We start from the raw sequence: 20,690 nt of genomic DNA on the forward strand, positions 1-20,690 counted from the left end.
CCCACACCCCCCCCTCCCGCCCGTGGGCCGGAGCCCGAGGAGCGCGCCCCGCCCTCCCCGGGCACGGCCCGGCCGGAGCGGCGGGAGCCGGGAAAGCCCGCGCCCGCCGCCGCCCGCCGGGCTCGCGCGGCGAGGAGGGAGGAGAAACTTTGCTTTTTATTGTTGCTTTTCGTGCTTAAGTGCGAGGAACTCTGCCGGGAGGAAAAATGTCCTTCTTCAATTTCCGTAAGATCTTCAAGTTGGGGAGCGAGAAGAAGAAGAAGCAGTACGAACATGTGAAGAGGGACCTGAACCCCGAGGAGTTTTGGGAAATTATAGGAGAACTGGGCGACGGAGCCTTTGGGAAAGTGTACAAGGTAAGAAGGAGAAAACGGGAAGTAGCACTTACTTGTAAGACAAAACAGCCACCGGTGCGGAGTGGCACGAGGAGTTCTCGCTCCCCTTGTCCCTTCCCTGCCTCTTGCCCCTTCTTTCTGACTTCGTCAAGGTGCGTTAGAACTTTATTTGGGTTTATCATCCAAGGACTAGCTAAGACAGTGGAGCGTAAGGTTGAACAAAATGGGGCCTGCCTGTAGCTCAAAGAGAGATTGCTAAAGGGAGGCCGGGTTGCAGAGGCTCCTCTGTCAAACTTTAAAGGAAATGAGGTGTTCTTTAATTTAAAGGAGGGGTCTGCCGATAGCCCTCAAGTATTTTAAAATCAGACACTCAGTGTGCTTTTCAGTGGATTTATGTTTGTTTACGAGCTGTTTGCGTTCGTTTAGGTATGCTTGTGCCGAAGCAGTTCCCTCTTTAGGATCCAGGGCTTGTATCTGGTTTTATCTGTCGCTAGTAAGTACATAACCTATCTAATGAGATGAGAGCAAAGTGCTCCTTGCAGGCTAGTCTTCAGTTGGTTGCTTGACAACATGCTATAAAATGGAATGGAATTTCTGATAGAACAGAATTTTTCCAGACGGAAACCTGCATCTGGTACTGGTTTCTAAACATAATTACAGCAAGCGTGGAGTAGAAGTCACTACCGGCGCTTAAAAAATTTTAAAAATACGTACACACCCATCTTTTAATATATATATATATATATATTTCAATAGAAAGAGTTTTGATGTTGCAACGTGAAGGCATTAATGTTAACTGTTATTTCATAAGCAGTATATGAATGATGTCACTGGAATATTTTCATCCTGAAGGGTGAGGTTTTTATGAGACACAGTTCAGGAGGAAGGACCCACAGGGTTGCCTAGAAGTGAAGCCATAAATAACTGACGTTTACACAGGACTTTGTAGTTTTCAAGGCACTTTCTCATAATTTGGCCCCCGCCAAAGGCCTGTGAGGTAGGCAGGTCAGTGGTATCTACATTTCACAGATGCGGACACTGAAACTCAGAAATGTTTCTAAGTCACCCCAGTCAGTCTAGATTTGAACTCCCAAATTCTGGCCCTGTGTTTACTGCTGGTTCTCACTTTAATGTCCATTGGTGGAAATGATAGTATTTTTCTCCTTTGTAAGCACCATCATACTTTTGCCTTTGCCCTGCCTCACATGCATCTCAACAGCTCCCAATCCTTCCCATTTTCCACTCAGGCTGAAATAGCCACTCCTCTCTCTGTGCTTTCAAAACGCATTGTCACATGGCTGCTGTAGCATTTGTTACATATTATAGTTAATGATAAGAACAGGCCCAAGATGGTGATAAACAGTTGGGTTCATCTGTTGCCGTAGCTCATAGTGCATCTCTCTGTATTAATTTGTTGAATTGAAAGAATGTATGTTACCTGCATGTGAGTTCTGTGGAAGCTATCATACTCTGGGAAAATTGGCGAAATAAACGTGCGAGTTTGTGTGGAGGGTAGAATATGGGCTGTAGCAAGAGCTTACAGCACAGTGTAAGATACTTAGAGTACAATGTAAGAGCTTTTAGTGCTGTGGGAAGATCACTCTTGGGAGTCAGGAATTGGGTTGTAGTGCTGGCTGTCACAAACCAGCTTTGTGGTCTTGCACCTTCCTTTTCTTAGCTGGAGAATCATGGACATCCCTAAATGTTTGTTTAGCTTCCTTCACTTCGTTAACATTACTGTGAGTATGCAGTTACCTAAGGCAAAAATAAATCCTCAAGGCACCTGGAATGCAGTAGTTAGAACGTGGTAGGTGATTATGAACAGTTTTCATGGTATAAATGTTTTATCAAATAGAAACAGTGTAGTATTAAGACCCTGGCTTTGGAGTTGGACTGTATCTGGGCTCTCTCAAGTAGCAGCCTGTGACCTTGGACAAGTTACCCAACCGTTCCATGTCTCACTATTCTCATAAGACTTGCTCCTCAGTCTGTTGAGAATTAAAGGACTAAATGTAAGGCATATGGGAAGGGCTCAGCAAGTGGTAGGAATTACTATTATGTTTAGAACTCAGAAGCAAGATACGGTTTGGGACAGGAAAAGAGGCCTATGAAGGTACTAAACCATTTTCTTGTTTTCCCAGGGCACAGACAGATTGTGGGGACATACTCATAATGCTCAGTGATTTAATTCTTTAATGACACTTTCTGCAAAATGCAACACATCTTCCTATAATGAAACATCAATTGAAAATTTTCTGAAAAATAAGCAACTTACTCTATATAGTTGAACACTGTAAAATTGTGTCAAAGGTAATATTTGTGGGCTTGATGACTATTTTAGTGTGACACTTGAAGAACGTGAGTTCTTTGCATTTTACTTTTTCATTTCACAATTCTGTGCTTCTGAGGAATGAGCTCTGAGATTTTATTTTAAAAGAAAATTTAAAATTTAAACTTACCTGGCCTGTTGTGCAACTTTTTCCGAAAAACTTTTGTTTTCCAAGATCTCTAGAAATTCTAAATCTATATATTTCCTCTGTGTGGAGGAATAAGCTATCAAAGCTTTATATCATACATACAGTAGTATGTGGTAGAAAACTTTTAAAAATTGATTCAAACTATCATTTGCTTGTAAAAATTAGTAACTGTCACCAAGATTAAATGGTAAATAGGTAATCATCTTGTGTATATAATTTAGTTTATTTGAAACATTTTTTTCTATCATATAGTTGTATTCCTTCCATTCAGTTCAGCACTATATAACTGTAACAGTTACTTTCTTGTCTGAAAAATCTTCACTATTTTAAGCTTATTTTCGCTTTTTAATGTGGTATTGACATATAAACAAAGTTATATAATATCACAATTTTTTATGTTTGAATTTTTGTTGCTTTTAACAGAAAAAAAATGACATAAAGTTACATATTAAATGGAAGCTGAATTCCTGACCGTGTGCTGGATGAGTGATTCTTTTTATGGCTCTGATGGGCAAGTGCCTTTTTAAAAAAATAGTGAAATACATATGTGCTGTTCATTTTTATCACTTAGACCTGTAGTTTATTTCTATTCTCAGAAATAGAAGTAGAATTGGGTTATAGAGTAGCATATCTTTAATTTCACTAGTGATACCAAACTACATCAATTTATGTTCCCACTAGGAATGTATAAGAAGTTTCTTTCTTTGTATTTTTGCCTACAGTTGGTGTTGTCAGAATTTTTAATTTTTGACAATCCAATGTTATGTTTTTCATTATTGTTTTAATTCATCTTTCACTATTAATAAGTAATTCTTTTCATAGGTTTATTGGTAATTTGGATTTCTTCTTTTGTGTTCAAGTTTTTTCATGTTCCTATCGGATATCCTTTTATTGTTTATTTGTAGTATATTCTGGATTTTAACCATTTGCTGGTTATAGTTATTGCAGATACATTCTTATTCTCTGGCTTGTCTTTTCAGTTTCTTTATGGTATCTTTTTATGAACAGGAAGTTCTTGATTTTAGTGTGGTGTAATTTGTCAATTTTTTTCTTTTCAGTTAATACTTTTTGTATTATGTTTAAGAAATTATTTCCTAACCTGAGATCATGAAGATAACCACTTGTATTATCTTCTAAAAGGTTTATAGTTTTGCCTTTGACAGTTAGGTATACAACCCACCTGGAATAGGTTTTTGTAAATGGTTTGAGGTAGGGGTCCAATTTCATTTTTTTCCTCATCTGAATACCTAGTTATCCCACAACCCATTATTGGGGGTAAACTATCTTCTTACTGCTCTACAGGGTCCTGTCTATTATGTAATGTATCTGTCTCTATGATCTTGATTGTCTTCATTGATGTGTTTCTGTTCCCATACCAATATCTCACCATCTTAAGTAGGAAAGCATTAAAATAAATTTATGCTAGAGTACAGCTTCCTCATGTTCTTCATCAACAGTGTCTAGTATATTCTTGGCTCTTGGTGCTTGTATGGATATTGTAGAATTAGCTTAAGTTCCACAAAATTCTACTGTGGGGTTTTTTTTTGTTTTTTTTTTTTTTTTTGAGGGATGATTTTGAAATCAATTTTGAAAAAATGAACATCTCTATGATATTGAGGCTTCCTATCTGTGCATATGTTTTCTCTCTAGGTCTTTTTCAGTATCTCTCAATAATAGGTTATAAATTTTCTCCCTAGAAGTCTTGGGAGCTCAAACTACTTCATGAGTGTCTTAAATGTTTTGTTTTTCCTATTGGAGTTTCCTCCTTGATTTGGTTGTATACAATCATCTGTAAGTCTTCTGAGAAAGGATCCACGAAAGGTACATTTTTTAAAATGTTGGCTGTTTGAATATATCTTTATTATAATGTCATACTTGATGTATAGTTTGGTTATAGAATTCTAGTTCAAAAATAAGGGTTTTTAGAATTTTAAGGACTTTTTCCATTCATTCCCTTTTATCTTCAAGCGCTGATGTTAAAAGCCCCATACCATTTTGTTTAGTGATTCTTTGCGATTCTTTTTTTTTTTTTTCATTGTTTTTAAGATTCTCTTTTTATTCTGTTTATGGTGATGTACTTTGATATAGGTTCTTTTCCCCCTTTCATCTTGCTGGCCTCTTGGTTAGTTCTTTCAATCCAAAAACCTGTATTCTTTGATCCTGTGACTTTTTTTTTAATGTTTATTTTTTGAGAGAGAGACAGACAGACAGACAGACAGAACACAAATGGAGGAGGGGCAGAGAGAGAGGGGGAGACACAGAATCCAAAGCAGGCTCCAGGCTCCAAGCTGTCAGCACAGAGCCGAACGCGGAGCTTGAACTCATGGACTGTGAGATCATGACCTGAGCTGAAGTCAGAGGCTTAACTGACTGAGCCACCCAAGCGCCCCAAGTCCTGTGACATTTTTATGTGTAATTTATTTGAACCACCCCTCTAGGTCGTGGTACTTGCTATGGTCTCAGGATTTCCGTTGTTTCTAAATTCAGTAGGTACTTATATCATATTTGTATTCTCAGGGGCATTTGAGACACTTGACCAATTCTTTATTTTTTATTTATTTATTTATTTTTAATTATTCCTTTTTTTTTTTTTAACGTTTATTTATTTCTGAGACAGAGAGAGACAGAGCATGAACGGGGGAGGGTCAGAGAGAGGGAGGGAGACACAGAATCTGAAACAGGCTCCAGGATCTGAGCTGTCGGCACAGAGCCTGACGCGGGGCTCGAACTCACGAACCGTGAGATCATGACCTGAGCCGAAGTTGGCCGCTTAACCGACTGAGCCACCCAGGCGCCCCTTGACCAATTCTTTAAAAACCTCAACTTTTGGTTTTTAGATCACCACATTCTTGATATTTTTCCCACTTGTGTCTCTACTCCTCAGACGCTTTCGCTGGCTCTTCTTTCTCTTTCTGACTTTTAAGTGTTGGGATTTCACAGGACTTGGGTGTAGGTCCCCTTCTCTTTTTCTTTTCCTATGAGAATCCATCTTCTCCTATGGCTTCAATTACCATCTAAATGCAATTTATGTCTCTACCCCAAGGCCTCCCTTTTGAACTCCTGACCCATGCAGCCAAGTATCTGTTAAGAGATTTCCACTTAGATATCTCATAGTTTTCTTAAACAAGTCCAAAACATGAACTAATTGAACTCGTGATGTCAGCTCTGTATTTGCTTCTTTTATGTTTTCCATTCAGTAATTGGCATCTCTGTCTACCAGTTGCACAGACCAGAGACCTGAGGTCATTCTTAACACCTCCTTCTTCCTTACCTACCAAACCCAGTTAATCACCAAGGCTTGTTAATTCTATCTATTAAATATTTCTTGGGGCGCCTGGGTGGCTCAGTCACTTGATGTGACTGACTCTTGTGTCTGACTCTTGATATTTGCCTAGGTCATGATTTCATGGTTATGAGATTGAGCCCATGTCAGGCTAGTGCCTAGCATGGAACTGCTTGGAGTTCTCCCCCTCTCTCTCTACCCTAGCTGGCACGTGCTCTCTCTCTCAAAATAAATAAACTGAAAAAAATATTTTAAAATATTTCTTGAATCTGTCTCCTTTCTTCACTGTCATAATACTAGTCAAAACTGCCACTACCTAGACTTTTGCAAGTCATATATATGTAATCATACATGTTTTCTCTTGTGTCTGGCTTCTTTTGCTCCACAGTTTCATTTTTTTTTTTTTTTTTGTATAGGTACCCATTTGTACCAGCACCATTTACTGAAAAGACCATCCTTTCCTTACTGCTTTGTGGTGCCTGCATCATATATCAAATGTTCATATATACATAGTATGTATTTCTATGATGTTTATTATTTCTTTAGGACAAATTCATAGAAGAATTGCTAGGGCAAAATAAATGATCATTTATCAATGGTTACTGTGAAATTATCCTAGAAAGGTTGTGCAGATTTATTTTTCAGTTAATTTTTAATCACACAAAGAATTTCTATTTATTGTAAAAATTAACTTATTAGAAATAAAGTTAGTTTTCTTTGACCATTACTCCAATTATTGTTCCTTCCATTATCTCCCTAGTTGTACCTATTATTATCTGTTTCATGTACATGTTTCCATATTTTTTTATGTACTTATGTAGATGTACATAGGTTCTACCTACTTAGACAACCCAAGAGTTAGTCTTTTTCTGTGCCTTTGTTCCTTAACTTGAATTCAGTGTTAGCCCTTATCCTTTAAAAAAAAGTATTTACTTTTTCAGTAGGCAAAAGAGTATCAGTTTATTTCATTTTCCAATTTTTTTGATTTTACACATTTTTAAAATCTATCCATATTCTAATAGAGTTTGTTGATTTGTAAATATTTTTTATGTAGTATGGAAATGAACACTTTATCATAGATGCTGCATTGTATAGTTACCTTAGTTTATGGTACTTTAAAAAAATTTTTTTATATTTATTTATTTTTGAGAGTGCGCGAGTGGGGAAAGGACACAGAAAGACAGACAGACTCAAGCAGGCTCCAAGCTCTGAGCTGTCAGAGCAGCACCCCATGCAGGGCTAAAACTCATGAACCATGAGATCATGACCTGAGCCAAAGTTGGATGCTAAACCAACTGAGGCACCCAGGCACCCCTTTTTGATATAAAGATGTATTCTTTTCCTTATTCTACAAAACCTGTCAAGATGATACTTTTTTTCTTTTTGCTTTCGTGCTTAGAAAGACCTTCCCTACCCAGAAATTAGATAAATGTTTATGTATATATTCTTCTAGACTTCTTGATAGTTCAGTTATAAGGAATTTTACTTTTTGTTTATCTGAAATTTAATTTTCTCTGTGGATTGATATGAGGCTCTCTTTCTACCCAAAAAACTAATAATGTAATCATTTCCAGAAATTTAAATGCTATTATTTTGAAAATATAGCAAAGTATAAAAAATACATAAAAATAATTCTACCATCCAGATAACTTTTGTTAGCGATTTTTTAAAAACTCAAGAGGGCATTAATATGGTTAGATTTTTGAGCACTATAAAAAATGATAAAATTGAAAAATAAAAGACTTCCCACCAGTTCTTTTTCCCAAATGGGAAAGAATTGTCAAATGGGTTTGTTACTGGTAGTTATATTCATATCATAATTCTGGAACTACTTTTGTATATATCATAGGAATATTATAGGATAGAGCAAATGAGTTGTTATGTTGATTGTTTTGCAAATATTTATTTATTTTTGAAAGAGAGAGTGCAAGCAGGGGAGGAGCAGAGAGAAACAGAGGGGCAGAGAATCTGAGGCAGGCTTCAGGCCCTGAGCTCTGAAGCAGGCTCTGAGCTGTTAGTGCACGTGGGGCTTGAACTCACCAACCGTGAGATCATGACCTGAGCTGAAGTCAGATGCTTAACTGATCAAATCACCCAGGTGCCCCGGTATATTGATGTTTTAGAAATTAGGGTTGAAATTCTGGGAAAAAGGAGTTAGAAACTTGGAAAGGAGAAAAGATAAGAAAGAACCCTGTGGTGTTGATTTTTGAATTGGAAGTTTCAGTTTGAACTTGAGATAGTATACACACACACACACACACACACACACATTCCTGTTTTCCCTGAAATGGCCTAGAAATAATTATATTATAACTAGCATTCCCAGCTCTTGGCTTCTAAATACCATTCCACAGTAAAAAGAACCAGAGCTCATTGAAATGGCTAATCCAGGTCTGGGGTAGGGAAGTACAGAAATAATTGAAAAGTGAAAGCTTTCCCACTAGTCCTTTTTTTCCCAAAGGAGCCTGGAATATCTTACACCAGAAAGCAAGGACATGCTCAAAAATTAACGGAGACATGCCAAATGTTCAGGGTAGTTTGAACAAATCTATCAATGATAAAATAACAACTTAATAGAATAATGGTAGTTAGTATATAAAGATTGATAAGATTGGAAAAACCACTATTTTGCAACCACACTATAATAATTTAGGCAAAGATTATTGACAGATGCTAAGATTATTGTGTGAAAAGTTTTGGAGGAGCAGGATTTATATACATGGTTTGAAATTATCACCCTTTAAAGGTACTTTTTACAGTAGAGAGATCTGATGGATACTGTCTTAAGTGATCAAATCTAAGGTTAATCACCAGTAATAGGACACAGTGTCATTACGTGTCTTCTAATGTAATTTGATGAGAAGTATATAATCACCTAATGCAGTATTCTTGTCAAAAATAGTTAACTTGAATCTAATATGAAGAATAATCAGACAAATCCAGATAGTGGGACATTCTACAAATAAATGGTTTGGGTTTTTTAAATGTAAGCAATGAAAGATTTTTCAAAGACATTTGAGGAAATTTAAATATGGAGTATATATTAGGTATATCAATATTAAATTCTTTTGGCATGATAATTGTAGTTATGTTGGAAAACGTCTTTATTCTTGGTGGACATATGCTGAAGTTTTGGGAAGTGGAATGTAGCTTACTTCCAGATGGTGTAAGTAAAAAAGGAATGCCTGTATGTGTGTGCTTGTGTGTACATATCTATATGTAAAATGTATGTGTATGTATGCTTTGTGTGAGAATGAGAGTACCAAATGTGACAAAATGTTAACAATTGGTGACTCTTGGTGAGGTGTATATGTATATGAATGTTTACTGTTCAGTTCATTCATTTTCTCTGTAAGTTTGAATTTTTTAAAATAAAGTGAGGGGTCATATTTTATCGTTTAAAAATTTTTAATTGACATACAACATTATATTAGTTTCAGGTGTACAACACAATCACTTTATATGTGTATATGTTGAAAGTAATCACAGTAAGTCTAAGATTTGTCACCTTACAGAGTTACAAAAAAAATTTCTTGTGATGAGAACTTTAAAAATATTTTTGTCATGTTTATTTATTTTTTTAGAGAGAGAAAGGGAGGGAGGGAGGAAGGGGCAAAGAGAGAGAATCCCAACCAGGCTTGTGCTGTCAGTGAGGAGCCAATGCAGGGCTCAGATCCACAAACCATGAGATCATGACCCAAGCTGAAATCAAGAGTCAGACGTTCAACCAGCTGAGCCACCCAGGTGCCCCAATGGTGTATTACATGTTTAAAAGTTGTTCTGTGCTGACAGCTCAGAGCCTGAAACCTGCTTCACATTGTGTGTCTCCCCCTCTCTCTCTCTCTCTCTGCCCCTCCCTCCCTCCCTCCCTCCCTCCCTTCCTCTCTCTCTCTCTCTCTCTCTCTCCCCCCCTCCCTCCCTCCCTCTCCCCCTCTCTCTTCCCTTCAAAAAAAATTAATAAAAATGTTATAAGTTGCTAAGAGACTAGATCTTAAAAGTTGTCATCACAGGGGTGCCTGGGTGGCTCAGTTGGTTGAGCATCCCGACTCTTGGTTTCGGCTCGTGTCACGATGTCATGGTTTATGAGTTTGAGCCCCGTGTCTTCTCTTTGTTGACAGCATGAGCCTGCTTGGGATTTCCCTCTCTCTCTCTCTCTCTCTCTGCCCCTTCCCCACGGAATGTTCACTCTTTCTGTCTCTCTGAAAATAAATAAGTAAACTTACAATACAGCATTGTTAATTCTAGTCACCATGCTGTACATTATATCCATGTAACTTATTATTTTATAACTGGTAATTTGGTACTTTTGACCTCCTTCCCCCATTTCTCCTACCCTTACCCCCTGCCTCTGGCAACCACCTGTCTGTTGTCTGTATCTGTGAGCTTGGTTTTTTGTTTGTGTTTTTAGATTCCACATATCAGTGAGATCATATGGTATTTATCTATCTGACTTTTTTCACTTAGCATAATGCCTTCAAGTTCCAACCATGTTGTTACAAATGGACCCACATAACCTGGGTCATACTTTTAAATACTCTTCTGCACCATTACTTTATTTCACTTAACAGTTTCCCTTTTCACATTTTCTTTCTCCCTCCATATATTCATTTTTTCTCTCTCTTTTTCTATGAAAGGAGAAAGAAAGTCTCCTTTCAGTCAAGTAATTATTTTTATATCATGCTGTTAAAGTTATTTGGCATTTATTAAATATTATGCTTTCTACTCAATACCACATGAAGTCTAAATTCCTAGCACATAGACATTTATGTTTTAAAGAGGTAACTGAGACTTAGGATTGTAAAAATAACTTTAACATGCTGGCTTTTCTTTTTTCTTTCCTTGTAAAATTCATGGTGAGTTCCTTACCTTAACACCATGCATTTTAGTCCTTTATAATTTTAGATTTCAGAATATTTGTGTGGAAATTATCATCCCTAATATATAAAAACCTTTATTTTTCTTGAAATAAGTGAGAAGACTGTGTGATCTGAGAAGTGGTGAAACATTTTGGAAAGTGCAGATTTAGCCAATGTTATCTTCTTATTGACATCATTTTGTTGGTGGTTATCTTGACCGATCAAAGACTAAGTTTTGAATAAATAACCAGAACATGGGATGCTTGAGTGGCTCAGTTGGTTAAGCATCTGATTCTCAATTTCAGCTCAGGTCATGATCTCAAAGTTTGTGAGTTTGAGCCCCACATGGGGCTCTGTGCTGACACTGTGGAGTATCCTTGGTATCTCTCTCCCTTTCTCTCTGCCCCTCTCCTGCTTGCATGCATTTGCTTGCTCTCTCTCAAAATAAGTAAATTAACTTTAAACAAAAATAACCAGAACAATATAAATAAAATGGTGTTTTGAAATATAAAGAGAATATAAGGTGTATTCCTTTCACTTTTGCAGAATTGAGAAAATGACATTAAAATGGTTTTTTGAGAAAGGATTTCTGTAATATTTTACAGAAATTATGGAAAGCACATGTACAGTCAGTACTCATTATTTGCAGATTCTCTATTTGTGAATTTGTCTGTTGTTAAAATATATTTGTAGCCCCAAAGTCTGTACTCAGTGCTTTCAGTCATTTGCATGTATGTGCAGAGCTGCAGAGAGTGAGTGTGCACATTCCCAGCTGAGATGTAACAGAGTGACACTCTGCCTTCTTGTTTCAGCTCTCACACAGCTTTGACCGGAAGATGAGAGACAGTAGAGGGCAGTGCAGTGTAGTGTAAGAAGTCTGGCTTTGGTCCCATTTGGATGGGATTTGAATTGTAACTGTACACCTATTTTGGGGCTGCCTCAAGCAAGGCACTTCTGAATCTTGTTTTCTCCTTTGTAAAATAAAGAGGATGGAATCTCCCAGGATGAATTATTTTTAGGATATAAGGTTATAATCTATATCAGATATGTTTGTTTGTGTACATATTTCTCCTAGGAATGGGTCAGTATTTGCTAACAGTGTTCATACCCATAACTACTTTACGTCTATAGCGACTTTGGAGAACATAACTACCACAAATAATGGAAATCAACTGGATGTCTTTACTAAGTGATGTTGAATAATTTTACTTATTTGACACTTGTTCCTATCAAAATCTTACCAGGACTCTGAAGAGATCACTAGAATTAGCCTATAATCAGAAACAGGTAGGAAACAGGTAGCAGTAGTATCAAAAGTCAAACCGTATGTTTTCTTCAGTGCTGTTTCCTCTCTTCTCACTTAACAGTTTTTTGGAACTCTAGATATTTATTACCTAGATACTTCATACTACTCTGTTCCTTCATTCTCTCGTCTGTCACCCTGATCAATTTTAGAAGGATTATGCCAACTATTAAATTATTGTTTTTCAGCTCCAAACACACCCTTCTCTGCCCTGCTTTGTAATACTATTGTGAGATTCTGCAGAACTCATTTCTACCTTGCCAGATGCTCACTTTTAGGTTTCACAAGTACAGGGTGCTAGAGGGAGGCTGCAAGGTGGAGGAGGAAGAAGGGACTCGCACATTTCTCTCTGTTTCTTGGGGGCTCCCTGTCTGCTTTTCTGTTAGTGTGACCACCATTCTGGTGGAGTTCTTCATCCTAGCAACAGCAGTTTCTCTAGATAGCAGCAGTTGAATCCAGTTAATAGTTTTTCCGGTACTCAAGAGCTGGCCTCATCATAACCCTTCATAACACCAGCTGCAGTTGGCTAGCCTCCCTTCCTCAAAAGGTACCCCAGTCCCATAGGACCCCTCTTCCAAAATCAGAGAGGTTGACACCAGCTGAGCAGCACTCTCCTCAGGGATCTGAGTTTCAGCTGTTTAGAACCTTCCCTGCAAGCCTCTGGGTTTTAATAATTCCAGTCTCTTACCTTGACTCTAGTCCTGTGGGTGGTAGCTTTCCCCTGTAGTTGTTACATCCCTCATTTTTCTCATTCTTTATCTTTTTAGTTGTCTACATATCAACACAGTTAATAATGACATTGTCTCTATTGAAATATATTGATTTCTTCCTGTGGTGGGGCCTTTTCTGATACAAAGATTAAATAAGTTAATTGGAGAGTGCAGAGAGCAATGTTTGGTGCAAGGTAATTACTCAGGGAATAATATCATCTAAAGCTTAATGGATATTATTATATAGACTATCATACTTGGAAGAATTTCAGATTTTTATAACCTGTTTCTTTGCAAAACACTAAAATTTCCAGTTTAACTACATAGCTCAAAAAACATAATCATTGACTTTATTAATCTTGATATGCTTGTCATCTTCTCATGAGGTCTAACTTAACTACCCTATTTAAATTGTAACTTCTTCCCTGTGTACCTGCCCACTCAGCCATCTCCTCATCTTTCTTATTACCTTATTTTTTCCGTAGTATAATTACTAATATATTCTTTATTTCCCTATTGACTATCCTCTCCCCACAGTTACAAGTATCATGAGGGCAGAGAGATTTTGGTATATTCTTTATATTGTCCGTATCTGGAACAGTACCTGACACATAGAAGGCATTCAATAAGTATTTATTGAAAGAATGAATTGATTTTAGCAGATCAACTCTTGAGTACACTTTCAGTAGATCTTTATACTGTATTTCTTTCCTACAACCATGTTTGTGGAATGTTGTGTTTGTGTTTCTACAGCTCTGACTAGTGTCTTGTATGTAGTTGATGTTTATGAACTATGATTTTGATTGTTTGGTTTTTGTATTTTGTTGTGGTTGTGTATCTTTATACACTGGACAGTTAGGGTCTTACCTCTTGGTAGGAGGAGGAATAAATACCTTTGAACTCTCAGCCTTTAGACAAATCATCCAAATCAGTAAATCACTCTCAGTGATTATTGAGGTGATTGAATTAATTTCTCTCTCTTTTTATTTTTTGTCTTTTAGATTCTTTTTAATTAATTAATTTGTTCATTTTTATTTTTTGGTCTTCCCCTTTTGATTGACTAACACTTCTGTGTTGCTAAAAAAGTCATCTATATTTTCTGTGCTGATGTCTAAGTTGCCAGCTGAGAATTGTATTGAAATATATTTCTCATTATGTAAGTATGAAAGAGCTTTAGAAAATGTAGGAATATAGAAAGAAAATAAATGAAGGTTTAAAAATCACTTATATTCTTACCACCCAGGAAATAACCACTGTTAAAACAAGTGTAATATAAGAGGATATAGTTTTTACCCTGCTTCTTTTAGAACATGAAACCAGTTCAGGAAACTCATTGTTTTCCCTGCAGTCACTTACTTGTTTATATAATGTAGCCAGGCTTTATTCATGATCCATGAAAATAAAAACATACTGATTTTTAAGTGATCATGACTGATCTTTGAAAACTTTTTATCAGAAGTTATATCTTATTTATTTATGAGAGAGGGGAGAGGGGGAGAGAGAGAGAGAGAGAGAGAGAGCGAGCGAGCCAGGGAGGGGCACAGAGAGAAGGAGAAAGAATCTCAAGGAAGGACGTGGGGCTCGAACCCACGAACTGTGAGATCATGACCTGAGCTGAAATCAAGAGTTGGACACTTAACTGACCAAGCTACCCAGGCACCCCAGTTATATCTTCTTTAAATTAATATCTAGGTATTCATTATTCCACTATTAACATTTGTTTAGTTATTACATTAAATCTTTATATGAAGAATTTTTGTGCTTTTAGTTAGGTGAAGCTGTTTCTTTTTTTAACATTTTATTTGTTCAAAGTATAGTTTCACACATTTACCAGTATTTATTTCAATTTTGATTTTCCGAGTTCTCTAGAACCAGATCCTGGTGAGTAATCAAGTTATTTCCAAGCAATAATGTAAGAGACACTGTATTTTCTTAAGTTTATTTATTTTGAGGGTGGCGGAGGGGCAGGGAGAGAGGGAGAGAGAACCCCAAGCAGGCTCAGCACTGACAGTGCCCCACTGTGGGGCTCAAACTCAGGAACCATGAGATCATGACCCAAGCTGAAGTCAAACTCTTAACTGACTGAGCCACCGCAGGCACCCTGACACGCTTTATTTTCTAATGTTACTTTCATTTATTACTTATAGTAAACCAAGTGGTACCTTGTTGGCTTAATTTTATCCAGAGGAATGGAATAATGAAATTTGTTACTATAAAGAAGTTTAGAGAGGCTCCTGGCTGGCTCATTTGGAAGAACATGTGACCCTTGATCTTAGGATTGTGATTTCAAGCCCCATGTTAGGTATAGAGGTTACTTAAAACTTTAAAAAATTTTATTTCTTAAAAGAACTTTAAAGGTTATCTAGTGTTAATTATTTTTTCCATTCCATTTACAAGGCACATCTTTAAAATCTTAAAGGACGTCAGTAGAAGCATGCAGAAGCAGGATGACTTTTAACCCCACATGGTCTCCTAAGGGCTCATATATTATAGTGTTTCTGTTCAAGGACAGCTCCTCTGGTCTTTTTCCTCCCAAAGTTTTACAGTAAAATAGTGAGAGAACGGCTTACCTCTCACTGGCTTGTTTCCTCTGGCTCAGAAGATGATGAATTCTAATTATCTTTGGCTCCACTGTAGTCTCTTTCTTTGAGAGACAAACTTGATACCATGTTTCGCTAGTTGTGACAGACTGTTTTACTTTTTGACATCTTTGGAAGGGATATGTCTTTTATCCAAAGATGCCTTCATATTTTTGTTGGCCAGGGTGGAAGTCTTGCTCTCTTTGTCATTGCCTGTGCATTGTGAACTTAGTTGTATCCCTAGTGTCATGTAGTTGCAGCCTCTTGATGTTTCAATCAGTAAACTATTTAAGTGCCTTTGGAAGAAAGAATGTGAGGACTGATTGTTATCTAAAAATCTTGTAGCATCTGTGTTAAGATCAAGACAGTATCAGTATTATAATTGGAAAACAGGAGTCTATGGTTTCAAAGAAAATTTTGGTGACAGTAGTAGGGGAGCACTCTTTTAAGAAATGCTGCATCACCAAAGCTTTTAATGGCCAGAGAATGATGTCCTGTGGAAAAACACAGACATTAGATAACTGAGTGACAAAGTGTTTCAGAAGTGTTCAACTTAAATACCAAAAGGCGTTTAATTTCTTACGTATGCACAAGGAGAATGGATACATATTAACCATCTTTGTCTGAATGTGTCCAAAAGAGCTCTTTAAAAAGGTGTAAGAATTCAAAATGATAAAATCTTGTCATAGTTTAATTGGCAGATTTTCTTCCTTAATGGAACATAAGATAGTGGTGCATCTTAAAAGGCATCCTAGATTTGACAAAATGTGGTAGATCAGACTATTCTTCTAGAGTGGTAGTGATGACCAGTATAAAGTTCTCTTTTTATACAAAACATATTTTCTGAACCCTGAGCCTTAGGGTTATTTAATTACTTAAGTAGTAATTAGTATCACTTTTTACTTTTGTTTTTTCTTAAGTAAAACATAGCAACAATCTACTTAGGAAAATTACCATATACAGGCTGATACCTGCTTTATCTTTTCATCATCATTTCCAAGGTTAGATAATAGATCCCTAAGAAATCTCCCATATACTGATACAATTTTGGTACTTTATTGCATCTGTAAAAATAATCCATTCATTTAAAAAATTCAAACAGTATGAAAAATACAAAAAAAGTAAAAAATACTTGAAACTCCACCTTTCTCACTGATGATGTCTCTCCAGATACTTCTTGTGCAGCTATTTGTATGTGGAAGTGGATGTATACTTTCTGTAAAATTGCTTACCTCTCATGTTTAGCAACTTGCCTTTGTTCCATTCAGTGTTATATTATAGCTGTTGTTACATCTGAAATATTAATTGATTAGTTATTGATTTTAATGGCTGCATAATTTTCCATTGTAGAACTGTGCTGAATTATTTAAGCAGGTTCCTGTTAATGGACATTTATGGTCATTCAGTTTTCTTTACTCTAAATAGTGTGTTGATGAATATTTTTGTGTATGCATATTTTTTATTTTATAAAATTATCTCCTTATGATAAATTCTTAAAAGTAGGATTTGGACATTATATATTGAAATTTTTATTAGTAGCTTTTAAAAGTTTGGTATTTTTTTAAAGGGTAATAGATGCAGTTTTGCTGAAGCAATGATAATATATAATATTGAAATGTCTTTTAAAAACCTACTTAGTATTTTAAGATCTGATTCCTAATTTTTAAACAAATGATCTTGGCTCCTGTAGCATACTTGGAAACCTTTCATTTATAATAAATGGAAGTGCAAAGTTATTCAACCAAAGAAAGAAAATAGAAGAGTTAAAGTACTAAGTACAAAGAAAAATATAGAAAATGGAAGGAAGGGAGGAAGGGAGGAAAGAAAGAAAGAAAGAAAGAAAAGGAAAGAAAGAAAGAAAGAAAGAGAAAAAATGGAAAAGTTAATGTACTAAGTATAAAGAAAAATAAACTGATGGAAAGATAGGAAAACTGGAAAGGGTAATAGAATGATTCAGATAAAGAAAGGGCTTTGGAAACAGACCTAGATTTGAATCCTGATTTTGCCTCTTAGTGCATGACCTTGGGGAAGCTTTTTGATTTCTCCAAGTTTGTATGTCCCCCTCTAAGGATAATAACATATCACATAGTTGGTGTGAGGATTAAATAATAGGAATAATTATAGCTAACATTATTGAATTCTTACTATCTGTGGCAGGCATTTTATTAAATGTTTATATGTATTTTTTCACTTGGCTAATACTTATCTTAATTTTCACAAACTTGCGTGATGTTAATATGTTTTACTGATAAGGAAACTAAAACAGAGAGATTTTTTAAGTTGCCTCAGGCAACATAGTAAGTGGCAGAATCAGAATTTGAACTTTGTCTGACCAGTAGACAAAGAGCCTGCAGTGTAAAACACTATTCTATGTGTATACAAAACACTTAGCACAGTGCATAGCATATGTGAGTTAATATACATGTTGAGGCTATCTTTTAAAAATAAGCATGTCAAGAGAATGAGAAGACAAGCCACTGACTGGGAGAAAATATTTGCAAAAACATATCTGATAAAGGATTGTTACTCAAAATATATAAATAACTCTTAAAACTGAGCAATTAGAAAATCAACAGTTTCATTAAAAACTGAGCCAAATATGGGGTCCCTGGGTGGCTCAGTCGGTTAAGTGTCCGACTTTGGCTCAGGTCATGATCTCATAGTTCCATGAGTTTGAGCCCCGCATCATGCTACGTGCTGACAGCTAACACCTGGAGCCTGCTTCGGATTCTGTGTCTTCTTGTCTCTCTGTCCCTCCTTGTTCGTTCTCTCTCTCTCTCTCTCAAAAATAAATATTAAAAAAAAATTTTTTTTTAAATAAGCCAAGTATCTGGACAGACACCTCACTAGAGAAGGTGGCCAGTAAGCATATGAAAGGATGCTTATATTATTATATATTAGGAAATTGCAAATTAAAAAAGGAGAAACCACTGCATACCTTTAGAATGACAAAAAATTCATACTGACAACACCAAGTGCAGGCGAGCATGTGTGGAGCAACAGGAACTCTTGTTCATTGCTGGTGGGAATGCAAAATGGTACAGTTTGCAATTTCTTATAAAACTAAACAGAGTCTTACCATATGATCTAGAAATTGTGTTCCTTGGTGTTTACCCAAAGAAGTTGAAAACTTAGGTCCACACAAAAACCTGCACATGGATGTTTATAGCAGCTTTACTCATAATTGCTAACACTTGGAAATATCCAAGATGCTTTCAGTGGATGAATGGATAAACAAACTGGCACATCTATATGTAATGGACTATTTAGTCCTAAAAAGAAATGAACTATTAAACCATGATAAGACATGAAGGAAATTTAAATGCATGTTACTAAGTGAAGGAAGCCAATCTGAAAAGGCTACATACTGTATGATTCCAGTTATGTGATAATTCTAGAAAAGCTAAACTGTGGATGCAGTGAAATGATCACTGGTTGATAGTGGTTAGGAAAAAGGGAGGGATGAATAACCTGAGCATAGAGGTTATTTAGAGCAGTGAAACCATTCTGTATGATATAATGGTAGATACATATCATACATTTGTCAAAACGCATAGAGTACACACTAAGAGTGAATCCTAATGTAAACGTGGTCTTTGGGGATGATGTGTCAATGAAGGTTCATCAGTTGTAACAAATGTACTACTGTGGGGCAGGATGTTGATAATGGGAGAGGCTGTGCATTTGTAGGGGCTGGGGCTACATGAGAACACTCCAGCTTTGCTGTGAACCCAAAACTACTCTAAAAAGATAAAGTTTATTTTAAAAAGAAAATAAAATTTAAAAAGTCAAGTATACATTATAAGTGTGACACTTGTGATGCTTTCATTTTTAGGCTCAGAATAAAGAGACCAATGTTTTAGCTGCTGCAAAGGTGATTGACACGAAATCTGAAGAAGAACTTGAAGATTACATGGTTGAGATTGATATATTAGCATCTTGTGATCATCCAAATATAGTCAAACTTCTAGATGCCTTCTATTATGAGAACAATCTTTGGGTAACTATTTTCTATTGATATTATTATAAGAGCCAAAATGAGTTAATTGTCTGAAAGAGATTTCTAAGTTGTGGTAGTCTATTTTATGTATTATCTCCTCTGTTTTATTACTTATGTTACTTGAATGGGAGTTGATCTGAGGAGAGGGGTCATTAACAACATAATTATCCTAGCTTCAGCAGATGTTCAGATGAATATTTCAAGTGTTTATTTCTGAGAGAGACAGAGACACAGAGCATGAGCAGGGGAGGGGCAGAGAGAGGGGGAGACACAGAATCCGAAGCAGGCTCCAGGCTCTGAGCTGTCAGCACAGAGCCCGACGCGGGGCCCAAACTCACGAACTGTGAGATCATGACCTGAGCCGAAGTTGGACGCTTAACCAGCTGAACCACCCAGGCGCCCCTCAAATGAATATTTCAAATTGTACAGTATTTCATGATTGTTTGACATTGGACCCAAATGGAGAAACTTGGTTAAGAATATTAAATTTTCTAAATTATGAAATTAAATGAGTTCTCTTGTTTGTAATTTAAATTTAGGCATTTAAATTTTTTGGAAATTTGTTTTCTTAGAAATTGTTTTAAATTTCTTATCCTAAACTTTTTGTAAATCGTAATAAATTACAGAATACTTATTAGAAATATTAAATAGGGCGCCTGGGTGGCACAGTCGGTTAAGCGTCCGACTTCAGCCAGGTCACGATCTCGCGGTCTGTGAGTTCGAGCCCCGCGTCAGGCTCTGGGCTGATGGCTCAGAGCCTGGAGCCTGTTTCCGATTCTGTGCCTCCCTCTCTCTCTGACCCTCCCCCGTTCATGCTCTGTCTCTCTCTGTCCCAAAAATAAATAAACGTTGAAAAAAAAATTAAAAAAAAAAAGAAATATTAAATATTTATTTTCTATTCACCAGACTCACCTTTGAATAGTAGTAGCTAAGGCTGAATATATAAATTTTGTTCATTTTTAGAAAACATTAGGCACAAGTGCATATAGAAATAAAATATTTATTATAATAGCTGGTCAACCATTTGCTCCAAACTGACACTCATTTAATCAAGATGGCTTTCTGAAATGGAGTTTGTTTTTTCCTTGAAGGACAGTGTTATGAGAGAAATGCTAAGAGTATGTAGTAGAAGTAATATCTGATTGGA

The 20,690-nt window shown here is 36.4% G+C and overlaps 1 protein-coding gene across 2 annotated transcripts in view; it reads left to right on the plus strand.

Moving 5' to 3' along the window:
• Window positions 1-44: 44 nt before the first annotated feature.
• Window positions 45-20,690, plus strand: part of SLK (STE20 like kinase) — a 56,174-nt gene continuing 35,528 nt past the window's right edge. Inside the window, exons 1-2 of one of the 2 annotated variants that reach the window (XM_040486353.1) lie at window positions 45-356; window positions 19,379-19,543. In XM_040486353.1, coding sequence (XP_040342287.1) covers window positions 207-356; window positions 19,379-19,543 — 315 coding nt within the window. In that variant the 5' untranslated portion in view covers window positions 45-206. The remainder of the gene's footprint in view (window positions 357-19,378; window positions 19,544-20,690) is intronic. The other variant, XM_040486354.1, reaches the window with a different exon arrangement.

This window comes from Herpailurus yagouaroundi, unplaced genomic scaffold (assembly GCF_014898765.1).
Source record: "Herpailurus yagouaroundi ecotype Mexico unplaced genomic scaffold, PumYag 163, whole genome shotgun sequence".
In the NCBI taxonomy this organism is placed as follows: Eukaryota; Metazoa; Chordata; class Mammalia; order Carnivora; family Felidae; genus Herpailurus; species Herpailurus yagouaroundi.